The sequence below is a fragment of the Diabrotica virgifera genome, chromosome 5 (assembly GCF_917563875.1).
Source record: "Diabrotica virgifera virgifera chromosome 5, PGI_DIABVI_V3a".
In the NCBI taxonomy this organism is placed as follows: Eukaryota; Metazoa; Arthropoda; class Insecta; order Coleoptera; family Chrysomelidae; genus Diabrotica; species Diabrotica virgifera.
This window is the reverse complement of record NC_065447.1, coordinates 35,960,743-35,986,580: the sequence shown is the minus strand read 5'-3', so window position 1 is coordinate 35,986,580 and position 25,838 is coordinate 35,960,743. Positions and strand designations below refer to the sequence as shown.

The 25,838-nt window shown below is 33.2% G+C and overlaps 1 protein-coding gene across 3 annotated transcripts in view; it reads left to right on the top strand.

Annotated features, from left to right (window-relative positions):
- The window catches only part of LOC126885685 (protein PALS1), a 667,108-nt gene that overhangs the window by 619,895 nt on the left and 21,375 nt on the right, over positions 1 to 25,838 (top strand). For all 3 annotated transcript variants that reach the window (XM_050652389.1, XM_050652391.1, XM_050652392.1), the window contains 3 exons: positions 7,323 to 7,538; positions 16,017 to 16,206; positions 25,275 to 25,453. In XM_050652389.1, coding sequence (XP_050508346.1) covers positions 7,323 to 7,538; positions 16,017 to 16,206; positions 25,275 to 25,453 — 585 coding nt within the window. The remainder of the gene's footprint in view (positions 1 to 7,322; positions 7,539 to 16,016; positions 16,207 to 25,274; positions 25,454 to 25,838) is intronic.

Below are 25,838 nucleotides of genomic sequence, written 5' to 3'. Positions count from 1 at the left end.
CGTAAACGGTGCATTTGCACCCCAACGGATTATCCATTTTTTTATATGTAAACGTCGAAGAAATTAATTGAAAGATAATTAGAACTATTTTATTATACTATGAAACATAATTTTACAAATAAAGTACTTATTTCTTCATAAGAAAAATTAATTATCGTTGTAAGACAAACACATGAAATTTTTTACAGAGTGAGCAACACAAACAAAGTTTTTACACACAATGCCCTAATGCCAGGACTTTTTTCGGTATTTTTTCTCTGACATAAGTAATACCTATAAGTAACTATAAAAAGTACAAAATAATCAAAGGTAATACCACGAGTCCTCTAAATTTTATCGATAAATTTTTTTGTTTTCACGAAAACTTCTTTATTTGGTAAAATTACGAAAACAAACCGAATGATAAAATCACGAGTCCGAAGGACGAGTGATTTTATCCATTTCGGTTTGTTTGAGTGATTTTACCAAATAAAGAAGTTTAAGTATGAAAACGAAAAAATTTATCAAGCAAAATTTAGAGGACGAGTGGTATTTGAAAAGATTATTTTGTGAACCAATATGTATTATTAGTAAATACGGGCATCTGTGAAATATTTTTAAGACAACTAGGATCAATGTCTTAAGTAGGTTATAGATAAATTATTTTATGATTTAAAAATGAACCAATTTATTTATTATATTGTTAATACATAAAAAACTAAATCAATGGGAAAGTCCCCGTAGCTGGCTGTATACCATAGTTAAAAAACCATACAGAAGTAAAAACTTCTTTTGTATATTGGTATAAAAAGTTTTATTAAAAAACATAAAAGTCCTCCAAAAGGATTTGCAAAACGTTTTCAATCTGAATCAGATCATCCTCAGTGCGTTCTGCTTCGTAAAAGAAACTAGCAACTTTTTTAAAAAGGTTACATCGATATAAATGGTTTACATAATAATTAAGTGATATTTGTAGCGACTCCAAGTCGATGTTACAAGATGAAATGTGCTAGGAGTGCTCAAAGGGCAACATGGTTCCCTGCTCGTTAAGAACTCGTGGTTCTTGCCAGTTCAATGGACACAGACCATTGGGAACCATGTTGCCCTTTGAGCACTCCTAGCACATTTCATCTTGTAACATCGACTTGGAGTCGCCACAAATATCACTTAATTATTATGTAAACCATTTATATCGATGTAACATTTTTAAAAAAGTTGCTAGTTTCTTTTACGAAGCAGAACGCACTGAGGATGATCTGATTCAGATTGAAAACGTTTTGCAAATCCTTTTGGAGGACTTTTATGTTTTTTAATAAAACTTTTTATACCAATATACAAAAGAAGTTTTTACTTCTGTATGGTTTTTTACATAAAAAACTGTTTAAATCGAAAATAAACAATTATTAAAAACACAATTTTTATAACTAATATGAGATTTTCCAATGTCGTTCGTAACGTATTATGTGAAATTTAGGGTACCTTAAGTTTTATCAGGGAAGAGACTGTTTTATCAAGGAAGAGGCTGTTTTATCAGTATTACACTCAATGATTGGCTAGAACGACGCGTGGTGATTGGCTGAAAAAGCAAAAACGTCAGAATTTGACAGGTGAAAAAAATAATCTTTAAAATTGACTGGAGAAACACAAGTCCGGTCTTACCCCGCTACATGCTCCTAACTTGCCCTGTGCACTAATATTTGCGGTGCAAGCCCAGAGTAGTGATTTTTCCAGTAAATTTCAAATAATCGAAAGGATTTATTTATTTAACGTAAACTTTAAACAATGTTTTTAATACTTACCAAAAATAAATGCACAAGACACAAAATTTATTGTAAAATACCGGCACTTTCTTTAACAGCTCTAGGTTAGATATCTACTACTCATGTACTCAGATTTTATAAATGGCAAAATAGTGGCAGAATTACTTCTGAGTGAGAGTTGAGAGTGATGTCAATCAGTTCATACTAATCTAGTACAGATTTCTACTTATTAATTTGTACAATTAAATGTATCTTATGATAGATTTAGAGCTAATACGAACTTGCCCCGTTTACGATCTTACCCCACTCCACCTTACATAAAATTCCACATAATCAAGTAGTATGTTGTTTATCCGTAACTGTCGATCAAGTTGTTGCTTTTTGCTTTTCAGCATCTATTTTGACTTCTTGAAGTTGAGGCTCAAGTCGTATTCATCACTAACTGAATTAACTTTGTCCATTATCTGTTGTAATTGATCTATCCTACTGGCAAGGATCACCGTGTCGGCATTTCCCATGCATTTTTTAAATATTTCCTCGGAATAAATATTAAATAGGAGTGGGGATAAGATACATCCCTGCCGGACACCTCTTTTGATCTCCACACTTTACAAAACATGATTGTCCAAATTTTCTTGTGACAAAGTGTTTATCAGCTCTCTGGCTACAAACTTTAATAGATATAGAGTAGTGAACATTTGCGGTCTTGTAAGATGTATCTGACGGCTAATTTCATGGCTGAAGAACCTGAGAGAATGGTTTGGATGCAACTCAAGACAACTGTTTAGAGCTACTGCCTCAAAAATTAAAATATCTATGATGATTGCCAACCTATGTAGCGGAGATGGCACCTGAAGAAGAAGAAGAAGAAGATGCATCTGTTCTATGTTCGTTTCTTAGACTTCCTAAATTCTAACCTTGTATGTTAAATTCGTATACGAAAGTCAGTGTGACGTAAATTTACAAAATAAGTAAATAAAACCAAATAATACCGGAAAATGTACTTTCTTATAAATATTTTATGTAAACACAGAAGTTAGTTTTCCTTCTCGTGTTCCTCAATATAGGGTGCATTTGGGTAGCAATATCGCCTAAATTGCAGAGTTTAGCTTCGTAACATTGGAACATTCACAATATTACTTATTTACTTTTACCCTTATTTATTAAAATTGGGAAGTTTGTGTTTCGAAAATATCCAATACATTGTTTGTACTGATTATGCTATCTAGAAACTTATGTAATGTAGTTTCTTTGAGTTTTAATCAACAAATCCTAAATATTTCTTGTCCGTAGAAAAAATATAATATGTTTACGGTACACGTATATGTCAAATCACTCGGGCAAAATTTTTGGATCTCCGATTTTTCTGAAACTTGGTGTATAGCTTCTGCGGGACTTAAAAATACGATATTTAAGGTCAAAAAGTCTTCTTCTTCCTTTTTCCTCAAAATGTTATTTTATGCGATTTTACAGTAATTTGGTGTTTATTTAAACAAATTTGCATTTTCTATCGTAAAGTATCAATGGAAAAAATAATATTTTAATAGAAGGGACTCAAAAATGTCATTATAAGGAATTATAACAAGTTGTTTTGATTCAAAATACGTTTTTGATCAAGTTTTAATGTAGAAAACGTTAAAATACTTACCGTATTTTACATTTTTCTCCATTTCCAAAATACATCATATTTGATTTGGCTGAAAATTTTCCCACAGATAGAAAAAACATAGGACTTTTAAGTTGTTAGAAGGATTTGAATTATATTACAATACAAAAAAGTTAGATGCAATAATATCAGACTCAAAAGTATATTAGTCCAGTCGGGATAGCATTTGACTTTGCATGCCGAGCTTCCCAAAATTTTATTTTTCTAATCTTTAGGGGGGTCAATAGTAGCCTAAATTTAAAATTGCGAATGAATTCCTCCGTTACGTTTGCCGCCATCTTGATTTTAATGGAGAACCGTTTTTGCTCAATATCGCCGCCATTTTACCTTTTCGACAAAAATGGTAGGAACTGAAATTGTTCCAGACCCCCTCTGTGACGCAGTGTTAAGAGCGCCTACCTTTGGATCGAAAGTTCCGAATGGTCGTGAGTTCGAATCTCACCAGGGTCAGAAATTTTTCGTTTATGAAAATAATTTCTGTCCTTGTAGGATCGGTACTCACCGGAGGGACCGCAGACGTTCGGATACAATTAGCGTCTCTTTGAAAAAACAATGACGTCGTCTTTGCAAAGTATCAAGACACTTACTTAACAGACACACTACACATGACACTAGGTACCTAACTGCAAAAATTCACCGTACCTACCATGCCAATGGCCATTAGTTGACGAGGCATTAGCTAAATGAAAGAAAAAAAAAGAAATTGTTTCAAATAAATCGTATTTACAATAATTATTCCTTTTTAACAATGTTTGTCGTGAAGTCGATATTTTCTGAGTTAATTGTACTTGCAGTAGACACCTATATTTTTGACTACGATATTGCATGTAACTTTTTTAGTATTGTAATATAATTCAAATCCTTCTAACCACTTAAAGTTCTATGTTTTGGCTATCTGTGGGCAAATTTTCAGCCAAATCGATTATGATGTATTTTGGTTTGGGAACGAAGGAAAATGTAAAAAAAACGGTATTTTAACGTTTTCTAGACTATAAAATTTTATCAAAAACTTGTTTTGAATCAAAATAACTTGTTATAATTCCATATGACTTTTTGAGTCCTTTCTATTAAAATATTATGTTTTTCATTGATACTTTACGACAGAAAATGCAAATTTGTTTAATTAAATACCAAATCACTGTAAAATCGCTTAAAATAACATTTTGAGAAAAAAAGAAGAAGAAGGAGACAATTCGACCTTAAATGTTTTATTTCTACATCCCGCAGATGCTGTATACCAATTGTCAGACAAATCGGAGATCCAAAAGTTTTTTTGATCCAAAATTGAGTGATTTGAAATGGAATCACCCTTACAAATACTGTTATATGTTAACCCATTCTTCTTCTTCTTTAGATACCGTCTCACTAATGGCAAATTCTATATATTCGTATAGTAATTATCCTCCCACTCAAAAAGGTCCGGAACATTGTTTAAATAAGCAAAATGTCAAAAAATGAAGGAAAAATTCGATTTTTTTCTTCGTTTTTCGATTATAATTTTAAAAGTATTCACTTAAGAGAAAAGTTGCATTGACATAAAAGTTGCGTAATTAAATTTCCTACAATATATGATTAATTAAAAATTTTAAAAGTGGTCAGCCTTATGCAAAATATCAATAATTGCGAAAAAACCATAAAAAACAAGTATTCGCATTTTACGGTTTTCAGCCATTTATGCTACACTTAGGACCTTCATATTTTACCCAAAAAATCTTTATGACATAAAACAATACTGTAAATTTCATTAAGATTGGTTCAATACATTTTGCAAAATAAATTTTGAAATCCAGGTTTCGCAAAAAAAATTATTTTTAAAAATATTGCAGGACTGAAAATAAAGCAGATAGCAAGTTGAAATTTTTTTACGTATAGAAGATTACTGTACCTTTCATTTGCAATTTGTAAAATTAATATCGGTTAACTACCACGGTGTCAGGAATTTTTTTAAATAAATATTAATTTTTGGTGCTACGCGCAGGACAGCGGTATTCGATTCACACAAGTTGATTTCCACCAAAATTTCTTTAAATCTTTACATAATATATTATTTTCTAACTCTATATTTTGTTGTATTTTAATATTTTAATACTCTAATACAAAAATCAAACTAATTTGATTATTGTTTGTGAAATATTGTTTAACCAATTGCATATGTTTAAAAATATTAAACTTTTATTCTTTAAGTTAAAATATATGAACAAAGAAAGTTTTTGCTAAAAAAGTGTAATTTCAAAGGGCACAGTATGTGTTTTTATTTTGCAATAAACAAATTTATTTATTTATATTGAAATGTACTAAACATTAAAATTTATCACTCATTATCAAAGGTCATTGGAATGCCCAATCAGAGCAAACGTATCCGCTGTCGTGCGCGTAGCACCAAAAATTAATGTTTATTTAAAATAATTCCTGACGCTGTAGTTATTAACCGATTTTAATTTTGAAAATTGTAAATGAAAGGTACCGTATTACTCTATGTATAAAAAAAATTCAACTTGCTGTCTGCTTTATTTTCAATCCTGCAACATTTTGAAAAAATGAATTTTTTTTGCGAAAGCTGGATTGCAAAATTTATTTTGCAAAATCTGTTAAACCGATCTTAATGAAATTTACAGTGTTGTTTTACTATATCACAAAGTTTTTCTGGGTAAAATATGAAAGTCCTATGTGTAGCATAAATGGTTGAAAAACGTAAAATGCGAATACTTGTTTTTTTATGTTTTTTTCGCAATTATTGCTATTTTGTAACAAGGGTGACAATTTTTAAAATAATTAACTAATCCTATATTGTAGGAAATTTAATTCGCAACTTTTATGTCAGTGCAACTTTTCTCGGAAATGAATACTTTTAAAGTTATAATCAAAAAACCAAGAAAAATATCGAATGTTTCCTTAATTTTTTGATATTGTGATTATTTAAACGATGTTCCGGACTTTTTTGAGTGGGAGGATAACTCAAATATTATTATATGAGTTATTTCCAAGCATTTTCTGCAAAAAAATATGAGTCACCTCTCAACATCCAAATGTACTAATATTTTTACAGATGCGTCCTGGTCTATCTCTCGCTTTATCTCTCTCCTACGGCATCATGTTAAATGTTTGGAGTATTATTTTTCATGATTACCATTGTTTTTGTTTTGTTTGCATTAGTTTTAAGACCATATTTGTCACCTTTGCTCATTACCTTGTTCAGCAGATTTTGTAGTTCTTGTTCCCTTCGAGCAATTAATACTATATCATCGGTATATAGGATGTTATTAACAATTCTTCCGTTGACTTCAATACCTTCTTGTGCCTCATAGAGAGCTCGTACAAAGAGTTCTCGAATACAGGTTAACTTTAAATGTCGAGAGTACCTATATAACTTTGTCCAACTCCTCGTTGGATTAACCTACACATATTATAAAACTCCAGGGTTTCTATTCATTCATATATTTACTCGAATTACCCTTAATGATAGTATGTATTATGAACTTCATGGTCAGCATCAAACATCTGTTTGAAGTAGCCTCCGAAGCTACCGTCTACCATGTATGAACTGGAGTGCTCCAAGAGAGTACAACGTGTAGTGAAGAAGTACCAAATCAGAGCCTTTGAAGGAGTCACGACAATTTCCTGTTGAATATATAAAAAAAAAGTTAAATTTTTGTTTGTGAATTTGAATTTTTAATTTTTTTAAATATTAGAATTTTATGATGTGTATATAAAGCCATATAATAAGTAAATAAATATTTTTTTCAAAAAATAAAAAATATAGATCTAACTTGATTGACATAAAGTCCATGCCATTAAAAAAAAAGAAATATACAGCCAACCCTAATTACATATTTTTTATGTCTATATAATATAATTCATAAATCAAACGTTAATGCTCAGACAAGTAATTAAATTACATAAAATTAATTTACTTTCAGCTTACGAATTTGAAGCTCTGATGGTTGCTCATGATGGTGTGGCGTCCACCCTACCAACCGATTCCACATCGCCAACGCCATCTACCTCCGAAACCGCACAACTGACGGCGACGGATCGTAGATACGGGGAGAATAACATAAAAGTTATAAAAATAGAAAAAAGTACTGAACCACTAGGTGCCACTGTCAAAAACGATGGCGATGCCGTTGTTATAGGTAAGTCACTTTACAAACATTCACTAATTGTACAGGTACAGTAGAACATATTTATCTGCAACTGCAAACAAAAGAAACGAGAGAGACAGCCGTTGATGCGGCGTTGCCTAATCGGTTATTATTTTAGAGCTGTGTGTTTTTGAATTGTAAAATTAGTACTCTATAATTATTACTGTAATGGTTTTATAATATATTTTTTTATCAAAGGACTAATACCGAAGTAAAAATGGTTAAAGTACTTGATAAAATATGTTATTAGGTAAAGTTATTAGTCGCCATAACCATTAAAATAAACAAAAGACTATTAAAATAAAAAGGTAAATTTCTTTCATAGTGAAAATTATGACATTTAAGGCAAATAAACTGTTTTCAAATGCTACATGCCAGATGAATGGAGAAGCAGTATATTAGTACCAGTTTACAAAAACAAAGGAGGTATACAACAATTTACAAACTACAGGGCTATAAAACTACTTAGTCACACCATGGGTGAGAGTAATTGAAAAACGGATACGTGCAGAAACCGAAATATCCAATAATCAATTTGGCTTTATGCAAAATCAACAATCAATTTTCATCATAGGACAGTTGATGGAAAAAATATAGAAATAAAGAAACAAACGCTCATATTGTATTCATTGATCTTAAGAAAGCATATCATAGAGTTCTTTGAGAGATTCTATGGTGGGCAGTCGGTAAGAAAGGAGTCCCCGGTGAATATGTAAAGATTCAAACGTATACGTATGAGGGAGAACTAGTGTTAGGACAGGTTTGGGAGAGACTGATAAATTTCATGTGAAAGTAGGGTCGGTGCTTAATCCTTATTTATTCTCATTAGTTTTGGATCAGATAACACCACTACAGGATAGCATTCCGTGGTGCTTAATGCATGCGGAAGATGTAGTGTTATTAGGGAATAGTGAAAGCGACTTAGAACAAAATCCGGAACAGTCGAGACAAGCTCTTGATAAGCTTGTAAAGGTTTACAATTTAGAAGGAGTATTTGGAATGTTCATTTATAGATGGAGTTACTACAAATAAAATGATATCTTTGGTTAGTGAAATTAATAGATATAGATAGAAGATAGATATAGATACATGCAGTAGAATTAGGGTTGGAGGGATGAAGTGGAAAGAAGCGAATGGTGTATGAAGTGGCAGAAAAATTCCAATGAAGCTGAAGGAAAAATTAAGGCTGAATGGAAGGCTGGCTATGATGTACGGAACTGAATGTTGGGCTGTTAAAAAGAACGAGAAACAACGAAAGTGTGTGGCGGAAAAGAGAATGCTTAGATGGATTAGTGGAGTAACAAGGAAGAATAAGATTAAGAATGCGTATATTAGAGGAAGTCTGGGTGTGGCACCAATTGATGCCAAAATGAGAGACTATAGGTTAAGATGGTTTGGTCATGTTCAACGTCAAGACGTCCGTTACCCAATACAAAGAATTTCTGAACTGCAGGTTCCGTGAAGGAGTATGAAAGGAAGACCAAAGCAGGCCCGTGAGAGACGCTTAGGCACGACATGTCGGCAAAGAGGATTAATATTGATATGACCAAGATAGAGAATTATGGAGAAATGGGATAAAGGAAAAGAGAATGATGATGAAATTATTTTCAACGGTAGTGGTAATAAGCTTACAAAACTATACTTACCAGTTTTTATTCGATTATTATCAAGATCGCTGTTTTCGTTGTTAGAATTTGATTCAAAATTTTTGCTGTCTTCGTCTACATTGGAAACAATATTCACGACTAAATCAATTAGTGGCTCTTTTCAATAGGGTTCAAATCTGGGCGGTATGGTGGAAGTATAAATCATGTCCTTGTACTCGAATAATTTTATTGATTGCGTATTTTAGATAACCAGGTTTATACAATTTTATTATGTTATGCAGATCAGATTTCAACATAGAAGCAGTATAGGGCATATTTCTTTTTCGAAGCCAAACCTTTTCATTTCCTGCCCCAATAATAGTTAAACGTTGCTCTTTTAACACTCGGACACTCTGCGCTGTCGGATCCACAAAGTGCATATCTTGACTCATCAGTAAAAATAATATTAGCCCAGCCGTTAACATCCCAATCGACATGTTTTGGTGTAAACCTTAAACGTGCTACACGGTGTGCCCTCGTTAACAGTGGATTTAGCCCAGCAGGCATTCTGGCTCTGATTACAAATTCCCTTAATCTGTTTCTGATCAAATTGCCACTTGTTCGAACATTACGGGCTGTGGAAAGATCATTTCGCAGTTGTCTAGCTATAACATAACGCATAGGCGTAACCAGGGGGGGTTTTGGGGGTTATAACCCCCTTGGGATGTACTTTGAACTCTATACGCTTAACACCATACCCGCTAGAGATTTTCCAGTAGTTGTAACCCCCCCTTAGGGCCTTGTAACCCCCCCCCTCCTGGTTACGCCGTTGACATGACGTGTACGCAAAGTCTGCAGATGTAAATAACGTGCAACTGCGAAACTTGGAACTGGTCTTCTTGTGAATCCTCCACTTTCTCTATACATTCTTAAAGCAGTTGAAACGCTGGATTGGTGGATTCCCATAACATCAGCAAGATATTGCTGCGATCGTCCAACTCCAATTAAAGCTACAATTTGGGCTGCTTGTTCTGACGCATCTCCTGATTGAAAAATCAAGCAGACATAATGCGCAGATCAAATTCTCGAACACAAATGTCCAAAATAAATATTATCTTCGTTTAGCGATCTTTTTGGCAAAAACACGCTTCAACTTCAAATATAATGGGTTTGTAGACACCTAAAGGAGACGATTGACAAGTACCTATTAGGGAGCGTTCAAGTATTACGTAACGCAGCTTGGGGGGAGGGGGTATTGTAAAACGTTACGGTGCGTTACTGGGGGGGGGGGGTTCGAACAGCGCGTTACGTAACATTGTTTTTTAATTTATGTAAATAAAAAAGACTACGGAATAAAAATCTCCCAACTTGGCAACTTTCGTTTATATTTTACGGAGAACCATTAGATTGTATTATATTGTCCCTTATGATCCGCTCATGTTCCGGCCCTTCTACAACTACAATAGGATAATATAGTATCTATTCAAGTGAAAATTCTTTAAATTTGTCACCAAATCAAGAACAGTAATACATGTTTGCCATAATTAGTTCGACCTTTGTGGAGAACAAAAGCTGAAAAGATACAGGTTACAGATGGGATTCAGACCAAAGAAATTTTAAGAGAGAGTCATAAATCGTTTGTCTACTCGTTTTCTGAAGTCCATATTATGCAGTCTAGTTTTCTCAGTGTCCTGCAGTATTCATTCGTGTTTTAAATACGTAAGACAAAACGTATTGCTCTTGTCAGTGTTGTTAAAGGGAATTAATTCATACTTTAATTAATTAAATGTCGTCAAAAAAGGGTGATTTACATCAACAGCTCTTCTTGGCCTATAAGAGCTGTCATGCTAACTTATCAGCATAAGTGTGCATCTTTGTAGACGGAGGGCGAGATGAAAACCCACGTTATCGGAAAGTCAAGAACTTTGCCATCCAGCACTTTAAAAGGTACGCCTTGGATGCCCTGTTAATAGCTTCTAATGCTCCTGGGCGCAGCGCATACAACCGTGTTGAGCGACGCATGGCCCCTCTCAGCAAACGTCTGTCAGGCGTCATTCTGCCTCATGAACATTTTGGTTCTCATCTCGACTAAAAAGGAACTACAATTGATGAGAATTTGGAAAAACTTAATTTTCAGCACGCTGGAGAGACACTTGCCAAAGTCTGGAGTGAAATGAAAATCGACGATTATGATGTTTCAGCAGAATATAGGAAGCCTGAAGATAGCTTAGAAGATGCAGCTGAAGCGAATCTGGCATAGTACAGCACTCATGTCCGTGAATCACAATATTTATTTCAAGTCATTAAATGCACGGATGAATCCTGCTGTTCTCGTTTGAGGAGTGCAATAAAATCTGTTTTTCCGGGTTTCCTGCCTCCATCCTGCCCAATCCTTCAAACTCCAAGCAAGCTGATAGTACCTAGCCAGTTGGACAAAGGATCATGCAAGTTTTCACCACTTCTTGTGAGGTTATCTGTTGATCTCTCGCCTCTACTAGAAGAGTTTAAGCAGATGCCTTATGATTTCTTTTGTCCATCGGTACAAAGCGAGCTGAAGAAAAGAGTATGTACAACTTGAGCGATATATTTCACATCTCACAACAATGTACTTATGCACAGTCGTTACGTGCATGGCAAGACTGCACAAAAACGTTGTGAAAGTAGGATACGACCACAACGACTTGCTGCCAAAAGGGCAAATGAGCTTCTGTGCATTGTGCGCTTCAGTGAGACATCATCTGAAGATGCCTACTGGCTCGACGAAGACGAAGTTAATGTAAGTGGCTTATTAATTCCGGAACCCTCTTCGTCTGCTTTCCAGATGCCTGTGATGAAAGAGTCTGAGTGGCTAAGAAACCCATGGACAGAGGAGCAATAACTAATTATTATTGAGTTTAAGATTTTATTAAAAAAAAGTTAAAATAGAAGAATACATGAGAAAAACAATAAAGGATGAAGCCAAAAAAGTATGTAATAAAGGATGGGGCCAACTAGGGAAAACGCAAAAAATTAGTAGCAAAAAAGATTATTATTTTAAATTTTTATTATTACCACAAATGCGGTTGCATCAATTTTTTACCGACTCTCCGGTATTTTTCGCAACATAATTGTTCCATTTAGGTTAAAATGGTCATTTGGGTGTTACGTAACGCTTTGGTAGGGGGAGGGGGTACAGAAAAACGTTACGCTGCATTACATGGGGGAGGGGGGTCAAAATTTTTCAAAAATTGCGTTACGTAATACTTGATCATTAGTAAAAACACCAACATAAACGCCCAAATTACAGTAAACAATACACCTCTAGAGAGAGTACAGAAAATATGCTACCTGGGCTGCAACATTAAGGATACTTGGGATCATAGCTACGAAATAAAAACTCGTATTGAAAAAGCCAGAAGCTCTTTTAACAGTCTTAAGAAAATTCTCTGCAACTTGTCTTTAAGTATCAATATACGCATAAGAATTCTTAGATGTTACGTCTTTAGTGTCCTCCTATACGGAGTTGAAAGCTGGAGCCTGACAGAAGATGCCATAAAACGGTTAGAGGCGTTTGAAATGCGGTGCTACCGACGTATGTTGAGGGTCTCATATATACACCACACAACTAATATAATTATTCTCCAGAGGCTAGGAAAAGACAAAGAAATAATTAACACCGTAAAGAACAGAAAATTGGCTTACTTCGGCCACATTATGCGTAATGAAAAATACCGACTGCTGCAGTTGATTCTACAAGGCAAGATTGAGGGCAGGAGAGGCCCTGGACGTAGACGTATATCCTGGCTGGCCAATCTTAGGAAGTGGACTGGTCTAACGTCAACTGATCTATGTCGAGCTGCCGTAAATAGAATAAGATGGGTCAATGTCAGTGGCGGCTTTTCTTTATGTGCTGCTGAGCTGCAGAACTACCAAACAACCATAGCAAATCTTAATTATTAAAGAATAATTAATATAGTTTTATTTCAAATCTGCCATATTATCATATTAAACATCAACTGTTAATAATAATTCACCAACAACGATGATTAATATTATTTTTTTTACGTATTTACTCCTCTAGTGAAACCGTATAATTTTTTTACGTATTTGGTGCTCCAGTGAAGCAATCTTTTTACGTATTTGCTGCTCCAGTGAAGCCGCGTCGATAACAACCGAAACACTGGCAGCGGTAAAATGCATTTATTAGGCAAACGGCGATCTTAGCCGATGTGCTTCGGCAATCGGCTGATTAACGGCCTCGGAAATGTGTTTGCGAGCTGCAATTCACGACAGTTATTCGTGACCGTTGCATCTGTGCCGTGTTTAGAAATTCTTAGGTTACAATTTTGTTTAATTTGTTTTGTTCGAGCGTGTTTAAAACAATGGAGTTTCAATTTAAATTAGGTGTAAATAAATTTCAAAAACTTCACTATCAACAACAGTTGATTATAAAAGAACGTGGCCGTCCTATGCCTGATCTTAATATTGAAGTGTCCGGTAAAAGCCGTGGAAAAACATATACGCGTAAATTTAATAAAGACATGTATCTACGAAATCAGTGGATTTGTGGATGTTCCGAAAAAAATGCTTTTTTCTGTTTTCCGTGTGCATTATTCGGCGCAGATAAAGAGGAAAAATTGTGGCGCGAGACAGGAGTGCGGGATCTAGTGCATTTAAGTGAAAAAATAAAGAAGCATGAAAACACGCAAACTCATATGAACAATGAAATGCGATTTGCATTATTTGGGAAACTTAATATACAGGCCCAACTTGACTCTGCTTATTGGATAAATATACAAAAACACAATGAAGAGGTGACGAAAAACAGGTATGTTTTGTCAAAAATAATTGACTGTATAAAATTCTGTGGGGCTTTTGAGCTCGCCTTACGAGGACACGATGAATCTGAAACATCAGATAACCCTGGAATTTTTCGTGGTTTAGTGAATTTTTCTGCTGAACTTGATAAAACACTTAGTGAACACCTTACAAATGCGACAATTTTCAAAGGTACCTCAAAAACAATACAAAATGATATTTTGGATTGCATGCTAGAAGTATACGCTGAGGAGATTTTAAACGAAATCAATGAAGCCCCATTTTTAGCAGTGATAGCTGATGAGACAACGGATGTTTCTATGAAATTTCAAATGGTCATTGTTTTTCGTTATGTAAAAAACGGTGCTCCAGTTGAAAGGTTTTGGACTTTTTTGCTTCCAGAAAAACATGATGCTGAAACCTTAGCTAACACAATTTTGAATGTTTTAGACCCAATATTAAAGAATAACAAAAATAAGCTCATTGCACAAAGTTATGACGGAGCAGCTGTTATGAGTGGGATACATGGCGGAGTGCAAACAATAATTAAGAGAAAATATGAAACTGCTCATTTTGTGCACTGTTACGCCCATCAATTGAATCTAATAATGTCAAGAGCATGTTCTATTAATTCCCAAGTACGCGTATTTTTTGGAGATTTACATGATATACCTGGATTTTTTAGTCATTCACCTCAAAGAATAGCTGTCTTAAATCAAATAGTTGGAAAAAATATTCCTCGTTCAATCCCTACACGCTGGAATTTCAATATTCGTACAGTAAATGTCGTTTACGAATATAGAGACTTTATTATTGAGTGTATGGAGCAACTAGAAGAAGAGTCAAATGCTATTACTTCCAAGGAAGCAAGAGGACTTAGACGTATTCTGGAAGATCAAAATTTTACTTTCTGGCTGACTGTTTTTCATTATATTATGCCACATGTTGACGTTTTGTACAATAATCTTCAAAAAAAGAACATGGACCCAACCGAAGCACAGAAAGCTATACATGTTTTTGAGCAAAGTATTAACAATGTCCGAAATAAAATAGACCCTATCATACATCAAGCTTCAAATTTAAATGCGGCGCCTAGTGTCCAAAAAAGGAAACGCCCAAATAACAGCCAACAGGATCACCGTATTGCCTGTCTAGAAGTTTGTGATGTTATTATAAACAATGCAAAAGAACGGTTTGCATATACAAATCATCTAGTTGCCGCAACACTTTTATCTTCAGAACATTTCGAAAAATATAATAATAAGTTTCCTGAAAATGAATTGGATTTAACTTGTACAGCTTATAACTTCTTTGATAAAAACCGTTTGCGAACAGAACTGTCAGTTTTGTATTCCAATATCGAGTGTAGAACATTAAAAGGTGCAGTGCCTTTACTAAAATTTATAATTTCTAATAATTTAGAGGACACATTAACAGAAACCAAAAAGTTGATACAAATTCTGGTGACTACGCCAATGACCACAGCAGAAGCTGAACGTAGTTTTTCAACTTTAAAACGGATCAAAACATTTTTAAGAAATTCAATGCGCGAAGACAGATTAACAGCCCTTTCCACACTCTCGATAGAAAAAAAGTTCATCGCTTCAATACCGAACTTTAACGATAAAGTAATCGAAAAGTTTGCGACAAAAAAGGACCGGCGTATTAATTTCCAATTTAGAAAAATGCAATAAATGTAAGTTAATCAGATTTTTATAGCATGTCGTTATTAGTTACTATTAATTAGTATTAAAGCTAATTTTATTGTTTTTGTTTTCGTATGTTATTCTATTTCTATTATTTTATATTGGCCGTGGTTCATGCAGCACACCCTATAGCAGATGTCACGAGCCGCCACTGGTCAATGTGGTCGCCAACATCTCCAGAAGATAGGCACTTTTAGAAGAAGAATACTTGAACGCTCCCTTACTACATTTTGCTCAAAATTAGTTTGAAACTTATTTTCTGTTTCAGTAATTATGCGATACTTTTTGTGGTTAGTGTATTTTACAACAATAAAACTAACATAGATTTCACACAACGTTCGTGAAATAATTACTGAATTGTCTTTTTGTATTTGTTGTAGGAAGGGTAATAAGAGGAGGAGCAGCTGACAAGAGCGGCCTCCTTCACGAAGGCGACGAAATTCTCGAAGTAAACGGCATCGAGATGCGCGGCAAAAGCATAAATGCTGTCTGTGATATTTTGCAAACAATGGAAGGCACTTTGACTTTCCTGATTATTCCTGCGTCCCAAGTGCCAAGGCACAATAACAGGTATGTACACAAATAAAATAGAAAAGTTTTTACATTTTGAAAATTCAAAGCAACAATTGATAAAGTGTCGAGTGTTCAAAAACTAGTTTTAATAAATATTAGAGGCTGTATCAAGGAGGAGTAATTCAAATTTACCGCGCTGTAATGCTTCTTTGTAATCGGTCCAACCGCAGGAAAATTTACTCCACTAAATTATGAAATTTTGATACTATTAACATTTATGAAATTTTGACACTATAGGCATTTAAAGCTCAGAGGTTAATTAAGTTATATCAGCGATTTTTGTGTTTTCTGCGTTATTCTTTAATTTTTAGATTCTTAGTCCGCATTTATTTAAAAGACAATTGTTTTTAGGACTCTTTAGCGACGTATTAGTATAATAAAATATTTATGGATTATCGTCGAAGGCCGACATGATCCACCAAAAAAGAAGATGAATCTGGTGAATTTTCTAGTTACAATATTGTGTGTGGTGTGAATCTGTCTTTTGAGTTTACTTCTCCTAGTTTAAAAACAGAGTATAGTTGAGTTGAGGTGGAAGTAAAATCTTTTATAATATAAAATTTTCAATCTGTATTACTACATATTGTATTGTATTATATAGTCCGTCCAGTGCCGGTTTATCCACTGGGCGCTTGGGGCGGGCGCCCAAGGGCCCGGGCCCTGGAAGGCCCCCGTTCTTTTTGATAAAAGATTATAAAAAATAAAATCGCTAAATAATGTACATATTTTCCGAAAATAATCTCATACGCAGATACGCCAATACACTGCATATACGAACTGTGATAACTTTTAAACCAAAGAGTGATTCCTTAGAAAATATTAAAAAAATGTATCAAGATGGAGACAAAACTTATTATAGAAGATTAAATGAAAGCAGCTTTTTATAGAGTTAAACCCAATGGAGGCAAAGAAAATAGAGATTGGCTAATATACGAGGCAAGCGTTAAAACTATGGTTAAAGCTGTTTATTGTTACCCATGCAAATTATTTTCAATTGAAAAAAATATTTTAACTGATTTTGGATGTACCGACTGGAAACATTTGACAATTTCGCATCACATAGAACGCGAAGCCGACTATTGGGTAAAGGTCATAAGAAGAGTTGTTGCAACCATTAAATTACTTGCTTATCAACAACTAGCTTTCCGTGGATTCAATGAGGATTTAACGAGTAGTCATAGAAGCAATTACTTAAGTTATCTTGTATACTTGGCTAAATTTGACAACTTTTTAGCTGAGCATTTACAGCGGTATGCGAATACAGGTAAAGGTTCAGTTAGCTATCTGTCTCCCCAAATTTGAAATGAATTCCTGGAAGTGATAAAAACAAAACTTGTAGAAACTTTTATACAGGAAATTGAAGAAGCCAAATACTTCTCTATAATTGTAGACTCTTCTCCAGATACCAGCCATCAAGACCGGCTTACTTTTATCCTCTGGTATGTAAAGGACTATACGGTAGTTGAGAGATTCTTTGGTTTTATTCAGTTGGAGAGACACACCGCAGAGTATTTAACAGATGTAATTATAAACAAATTAAAAAAATTAGGCTTAGATATTGAAAATTGTCGAGGACAGACCTATGATAATGCCGCAAATATGTCGGGTCGTTACACAGGGCTTCAAGCAAGAATACGAGCATTATCATCAAGCGCTATTTATGTCCCGTGTGTGAATCATTCTTTATATATCAGTGAATTTTGCTTGTGAATCCAGCTTGGAAGCAACTGGGTATTTCAGCACTGTTCAAAGTATCTATACGATTTTTGTTCGGCTTCTCCTCAAAGGTGGAATTTACTGAAAGAAAGCAGCAAATGTTGTGTAAAAGGATTAATTGAAACTAGATGGTCCGCTTTAAATGCGTTACTTAAAAACTATGTATCCATCAAACATATTTTTTTTTCCAGTTAAGTAATAATAGAGATGAAAAATCAGCAGTTAGAAATGAAGCCAAGACTTTGAGACAGCTCTATTGACATTGATTTGGGCAAGAACGAGTGAATGCAACAAGCAAAACGTTAGAAACTGTGGAATTGAACGTGTCAATTGGAGTAAAATTAATGGCATGTCTTTTGAGCTTTGTTGGAGACGTAAGAAATAAGTTTAGCGAAATTGAACAGGAAGCGAAAACTTTCTTTCGCGAAGGCGAAGATATCTTAAACATCTACTATACAACTGACGTTCAAAGAATAAAGAAAAGAAAAACATTTTTCGATGAAGCAGGTGAAAGTCAAACAATTTTAAAGGGGCAAGAGAGATTCAAAATTGAAGTGTTTAATGTTATATGCGACAATATTCCTCAACATCTTTTAAAGTGAATTGAATGCTACAAGAATGTAACATCAGCTTTTAAATGTTTTTTACTCTAGATAAGGAAGAAGTCAAGACGTCAATTAATACTTTATGCGAGAAATATAAAAACGATGTTGATGAAACCAAAGAGAACTTGCATAATGAAATTACCCATTTTGTAACTTTATGACAAAATTTGAATAAACATATAATTTATGAAAAATTTAATGTCATCCAGGATGTAAAGGCAACTTTTCCCAATATTTTAACTTTACTGCAAATTTAGGCTAATAAAATCTAGACGCATTATCACTATTGTATATAAAGAATTAAGAACTGGAGAAATTTAATTGTGATAATATTATATGGCAGTTTGCGAATGCCAAGTCAAGAAAAAAAGTGATTTAATTTTTGTCTTTATGAATTTGTTAGAATATGTTTTTTTGTTTGTCATGTGTTGTTTTGTGGAACTTTCTGTTTTTAATTTATGTTTTTAAATGTATTTTTTGGATTATTTTTTAAGTTTGCTATTCTTCTTGCTTGTTTAAAAAAAATTATTTTATGGATTTTACAATAAACTTTTATAATTAGTGCATGTGTTTTCTTGTTAAAAAACTGACAACGAATAGCAATGAAGGGGGCCCCTAAACTTCCAGCGCCCAGGGCCCGAAATTAGGTTAAACCGGCACTGAGTCCGTCCGCTGTAATTTTTCCTATGCGGTACGATTCATTTTCAATCAAATTAAGTCAAAACATAAATTGAAACAAACGTCGATGTGTATATACATTTTGTATACTGTATACTATATACTACACACATCGGCCGGCGTACGTTTCACTTTCTGTTTTGACTTAATTTGATTGAAAATGAATCGTACCGCATGGGAACAGTTATAGCAGACGGACTATATATCTGTATCTGTATGACAATCTCATAAAATTATTATTGAGCAAATAATTTTATTTCAACAAAATTCCAGGGCTTTTCAACAACAGTCATTTGTTTCGAGCTTCTGTCATATGTTTTATAATCCGTGTATATTAATATTATACACGGATTATACGGCATTTGAAAGAAGCTCGAAACAAATGACAGCCCTATATATTGTTAAATCTGGTGATCATCATCATCATCATGCTCATCAAAGCCTTTCATTTCTGATGGAATGTTTGCCGCTCTTGCTTAAAACCCTTTGAACTACGTCGCCGTCGTAAAATTTTTTGACTTTTTACTTACCCTCTCTCCTCTTCGTCGTAAACTGAGCTTTGCAGTCGTGGCCCCCTTCATGTCGACGTCGCAATAGGGAACTTGCACATAAAAATATTTTTGCATAAAATTGTTAATTTATGTTTAAAAATGATAAATTCAAAATATTATTCATTCTCACATAAAGAAATAAAAAATATTTTATGGATGAAACTTTATTTTATCAAATTTTTATTCCATTTATTTTTAATAATTATTATCAGATCCAAATAGATGTGGGAAAATATTTACACTCCAAAAGTCTTGTGCTATACTAATCAAACTGTCGATAAGATCTGCGTCCTATTCTATCCAAATATAAGTAAATTTTGAATTATTTTTAAAGTGTGTATCTGGTACGCAAAATCAACACTTTTTTTCAAATAGAAACATTATTTGCAACTGTACTTTTGCATTGTACATTGTAACATTGGTTATTTGGTTGTCTATTGGTTATTAAATGTTCCAAATATATGTACTTCTGGTCGTAATATTTTGTAATAAACAAAACTAAAACCTATAATTTATAAATATTTTAAATTCATAACAAAGAAGAAAGAAAATAAAAATAACTTAAAAATAAACAAAACTTTTAGTAATAAAAGTCAGAGTAACTAAAATCTATTGTTATAAACAATTTAAACGAGTTTATTAATAATACTTATAATAGGTACCTACTTATTTGGCTCCTCGCATTTCTCCAATAGAATAACTTTCACTGCTTTTTATCAAATTTGCCACCATGAAGACATCAACTACTGTAGATTGTCAGATTAACTTTTTGAAAAACCCTAGTCAGTCATATTATACATTTAAAAACACTACTTTATAAAGTAGCACTCAAAATGATCAATTTCAGTTTGAAACTAAATATACTCATTATGGAACTATACAAGAACACAAATACCTTGGAATTTCCAATTAAATAATATGATTAAAATGGAATTAATACAATCTCCAAAACAACCTTTTTATGAACTTTTATTTACAATCAACTTCTACATGAGAGTTTTAAGTAAATGCGAATGAATTTGTAAATAATTTCGAAATATCCTAGCGGCTTTGTTGTCGACTCATAGAAATCTAGCAGGTAGACGTGGGTCGTGACGTCAGACCCGTTTACGCGCCTCTGAAGAAATTTGAATTTTATAGCTTTTTCAATGTCTCGTAATAAGCCTATGGGTTAACAATATTTGTTTTTTTTTGCATGCATGCGTTTTATGATCATGTTACCTTATATTTTTTTAAATTATTTTAATATTTAAAAATATATGCAAGTTCCCTATTGCAACTCATGAAGTCATGAACCCCTTTTCAGTGATGTTTTAAAAAATCCAATGTTACTTTTGGACTTTTTAAAATCAACTATAAAACTTTATTTATGAGTATATCATAACAAGGATGATTAACTAAGATTAATATTAAATAATACTGCCGTCTGGTAGAAGCTAAAAATTATATTTATAGAGACAATAACGACAAATTGAAATACACCAAACGAAGCCAGATGTGCACGAATATCCCCCTCTTTTCTGTCGCATATAATCGTAATAAACGAAGTCTCCGTTATTATTTGTTGAATAAACCTGATAAAGTTTGTTGTATGACTTGGCTTTCGTTGGAAACTTATTTCGATCTATGCATAGGTCCCTCCAGTTTCTCACTTTCAGGATTTTGATAATTATCTCTCATGACCTGGCGCTCCCATCTCTCTCTAGATATTCTTGTTGACCTTTCAGTTTCTAGCTTATAATAGGTTATTTTTCGTTTTCTCCATATGCCCCAGCCTACTGAGTATCTGCGCTTTAATAAATCTAACTACTTATATCTGCTTCCTTTAATTGGGACCGTGCAAGTTCGGAAAAGCGACACCTGGTTTCATAGCTCAGTAACTTTTTTCGCACTTTTAATTATATTGGCCAATCATATTGATCCTGGTTGCTGAATAATTGTCAAGGCCATAGCCCAAAAAAAAATTATAAGAAGAACAAGTAAGATTTAGGTTATGTTATTAAAAGGTAAAGAATTGTATCTAGTAAATTAAATTAATTATTAAAATGCAGTACTGCAAGCAAAATACAATTAATTAAATATAGTGGAGTCACTGAAGGTTTTCACCTCCGATTTCGTTGAACCTTCATCGATTTTCATGAAAATTGGTGAATAGTTAGAAGATACTTCAAGGAACAAAGGTGACATGATGCCAACTAGCGCTTTTACCCTGGGGGTGGATGCCACCCCTTCTCGGGGGTAAAATTTTTTTAATAAAATAAATACCAGAAATCGATAGAGGGGCAACTTCTAAGCAAAATTTGTTATATAAAGTTGTTAACATAATTCAACACTTTTTGAGTTATTAAATATCAAAAATTTTATTTTTTCTTAAAAAAATGCATGTTTTAAAGCTGTTTTTTACGTATTACTCAAAAACTATAAGCTTTTCTAAAAAAATATTATTACTAAAATTAAAGATAAAAAATTTAATAAACTCCCCACTTAAAAAACTACACTAATGTTATTTCAAAGTGAGTTATGGGTATTTGAATGTATATTTTTTTCGACGAGTACTCAAATCGGAGTATTCAAGCTTACGTGACGGAAAAACGATGCATTTTATAGAATATACTTGTTAAACACTTGTCAAAGTACTTCGGAGTACCTATCAAATGAGCTCCAGTAGAAGTTAATAGCATCAAAATTAAGCAAGTTATGATGAAAATAAGAGAACCCTTTCGATTTTTTTAGGAAAAAGTGAAAAATAAAACAAGCCATTTCCAAAAAATTAAAATTTGTAGTAATCACAAGAATTTCTTTAGGTCAACATAGTTAATGATTTCAACAATTTTCACCGGTTTAAAATGCATACTTTTTAAAAAAAGATACAATTTAAAAAAATCAGAATTTTTAAAATCATCGTACTTTACATTTTCTTTTGATAATAACTCCAAAAATACTCAATATACGAAAAAAAAATGATAAATAACTAAATTTTAGTTTTTTATGTTCCAAATACTTTACTCATTTTACTATTTTCTTAGAGTATAAAATAACCGAGATAGAAACGTTAAAAATTTCAATTTTGCTGCGAGAACCATGTAACCAGGGCCATTTAACCTTTTATTGTTAAAAAAGTGAGAGGTTTTAAAGGCTAATTTCGACATTTTTTAATAGCTCTTGGAATCAACTTTTAACTAGTTGTTAGGTGAACCTGATATCTTAAAAATTAACGAAGTTATTTACAAAAAACATTAACATTTTTTGAAAAAATTTTTAAAAGATACATTTTGAAACATTTTTGGTGAATAAATTTTAATTCTATCAACTTTTTCGAGGGCTTATTTGGTAGATATTTCTATGAATTTTGACAAATGTTTAATAAATTTATGTTATAAAATACCTCATTTTGCCGGTATTTAAGCTTGAATACTTAGATTTTGGTACTCGACAAAAGAAATATATATTCAATTACCTATAACTTACTTTTAGTTAACATAGAAAGGTTTTTCTAGTAAGGAGTTTATTTGATTTTTTATTAGCCTCAATTTTGATAATAATAACTTTTTTGTAAAAACTTATATTTTTTGAGTTATTTATGAAGAATCGGTTAAAAACATGCATTTTTCTCACGAAAAATTAAAATCTTTGATCTTTAATAACTCAAAAAGTTTTGATTTATTTTAATAACTTTACATAACAAATTTTGCTTGTGACTTGCCCCTTTATCGAATTGTGTGGTTATTTTTAACAAAATAATTTTCACTCCCGAGGAGGGGTGGCATCCACCCCCAGGGTAAAAGCGCAAGTTGGCACCATGTCACCTTTGTTACTTGAGATATCTCTAACCACTCACCAATTTTCATGCAAATCGATGGAGGTTCAACTAAATCGGAGGTAATAGCTCATATCCACCTTCAGTGACTGCACTAATATACTTTTATATAATAATTGCATCATATCAATATTGTGAGCAACATATAATTTTTCTTCTTCAATGACAGTAGGTATGAAATATACGTCAATTTGACAATAGGTTTGTTCTAGCAAACAGTCAAACTAGTCAGAAACCATCAGCAAACAGTTGGTCAGTGAGAGAACATAATACAGTCACCAGTGCTATCCCCTCTACTCGCGCTGGTCCACTATTCGCTGATGGTTTCAAACCGTTTAAAACTGATGCTAGAACAAACCTAATATGAATTATTTAAGAAATTTCTTCGCTATTTGCGCACTATCGTTTCTCGTATCCCCTCCAAGTACTTGCACACCGCGAATAGGTTTATTTCACTATTCATTCTTCTTATTTCTCCGTTTTCCATTCTTATCGGGCCCATAATTCTTCTGAGGATGTTTCTTAAGAAAATTCTTAATCTTCCTTCATCTTTATCTGTGAGGTACATTGTCTCCGCTACGTATGTAACTACTGGTCCGACTGGAAATGTATAACTGTATATTTTCAGTATTGTATTTCTTAAGTTCTTGTTCTTCATTAGCCTATGGTATCCCCAGTATGTTTTGTTGCCTGCTAAGCTTTTTTTTAAACTAAGAGGAGTAAACTAAAAAGACAGATTCACACCCAAAAAAGTCACTAGAAATATCACCAAATACATATTTTTTTTTTGGTTGATCATATCGGCCTTTGACGGTAATCCATAAATATTATATTATACTAATACGTCGCTAAAGAGTTCTAAAAACAGCTGTTTTTTACATAAAAACAGACTAAAAATCTAAAAATTAAAGGAATAATGAAGAAAATACAAAAAAACGCTGATATAACTTAATTAACCTATGAAATGCCAAAAGTGTCAAAATTTTATAAATGTCATTAGTGTCAAAATTTGATAACAGTGGAGTAAAGTTGTCTGAGGTTGGACCAATCACAAACAAGCTTTACGGCGCGGGAAATTTGAATTACTCCTCTTGGTTTCTATTCACTCCGTTACTTCTTCAGTTCTCTTAATTTTGCCATTCAGAATTAGGTACTCGCAAGAATCTAAATTGATGAACTCTTTCAAAAGTGCAGTTTTGTTTCTTGATTTGCAGACTTTTTTTCCGAGTATTTTCTGGGATTGTTAATCTTTCTTTTAATCTTTCATATCTCTTCCCATAAGAATTATGCCAACGTATGCTACTATTTGTGCTGAAGAGTGGACTATAGTTCCTTTAACTCCGCTGGCCTTGACTGTTACTTCGTGGTTAACAGGAACAGGACATTGCTCTGATGCACTCCTGTTTTTATTGCAATAATTGTGTTTGTGCTGTCTTCTTCTGTTATTATTTTAACTCGAAATCTATCCACAGTCACTTTTGGTATTGTCATTAAATTTGGTGTCAGCGATGAAAAAATATTGATCGATACCGTCCTATTCACCATTCAGAGAAATATTCGTCCAGTTATACTCTTATCAGCAAAGTCGCCATGATCTTCCGGTCCGTTGTTGCTTTGAACAGCTGGTTTTTGAAAGCCGAAATGTAAAAATATCGTACCAATTTTCTGTTATTAAAAACTATACAATTTTAATTCCAGGGATAACTTCCTTCATGTCAGAGCGCACTTCGATTATGACCCAGAAGAAGATATGTACATACCTTGTAGAGAATTAGGTATTGGCTTCCAAAAGGGCGATGTTTTGCATATCATTAGTCAAGAAGACTCGAATTGGTGGCAGGCGTATAGGGAAGGAGAAGAAGATCAAACTTTAGCAGGTAATTATATTATTGGTTTCCGTCTAATCAAAGATTTTTCATATTAAAAAATATTTGCGACATGGTACAGAATACGTTCCGGTGAGCATCTAAACATTCCGTATATGTATTTGGACCATAGGAGTTTTCTATTGGTTCGTTGCAGCACGCGGTCATATTTTAACCAATAGACGGCGAGGTTCCAGATGCATATACGGAATGTCAGTCGGTCCCAAATTCATATACGGAATGTTAAATATCGTACACCGAAAAAGATAAGTTTTTTTAGAGTCTTTTAAAAGGAGATTGATTTTAAAATACTTGTTACTGTATTATTAAATAAAAATAAAACAATTATAGTATTTCGAATGTTATTTGGTGCGAAATTCATATGCAGAATGTTAAT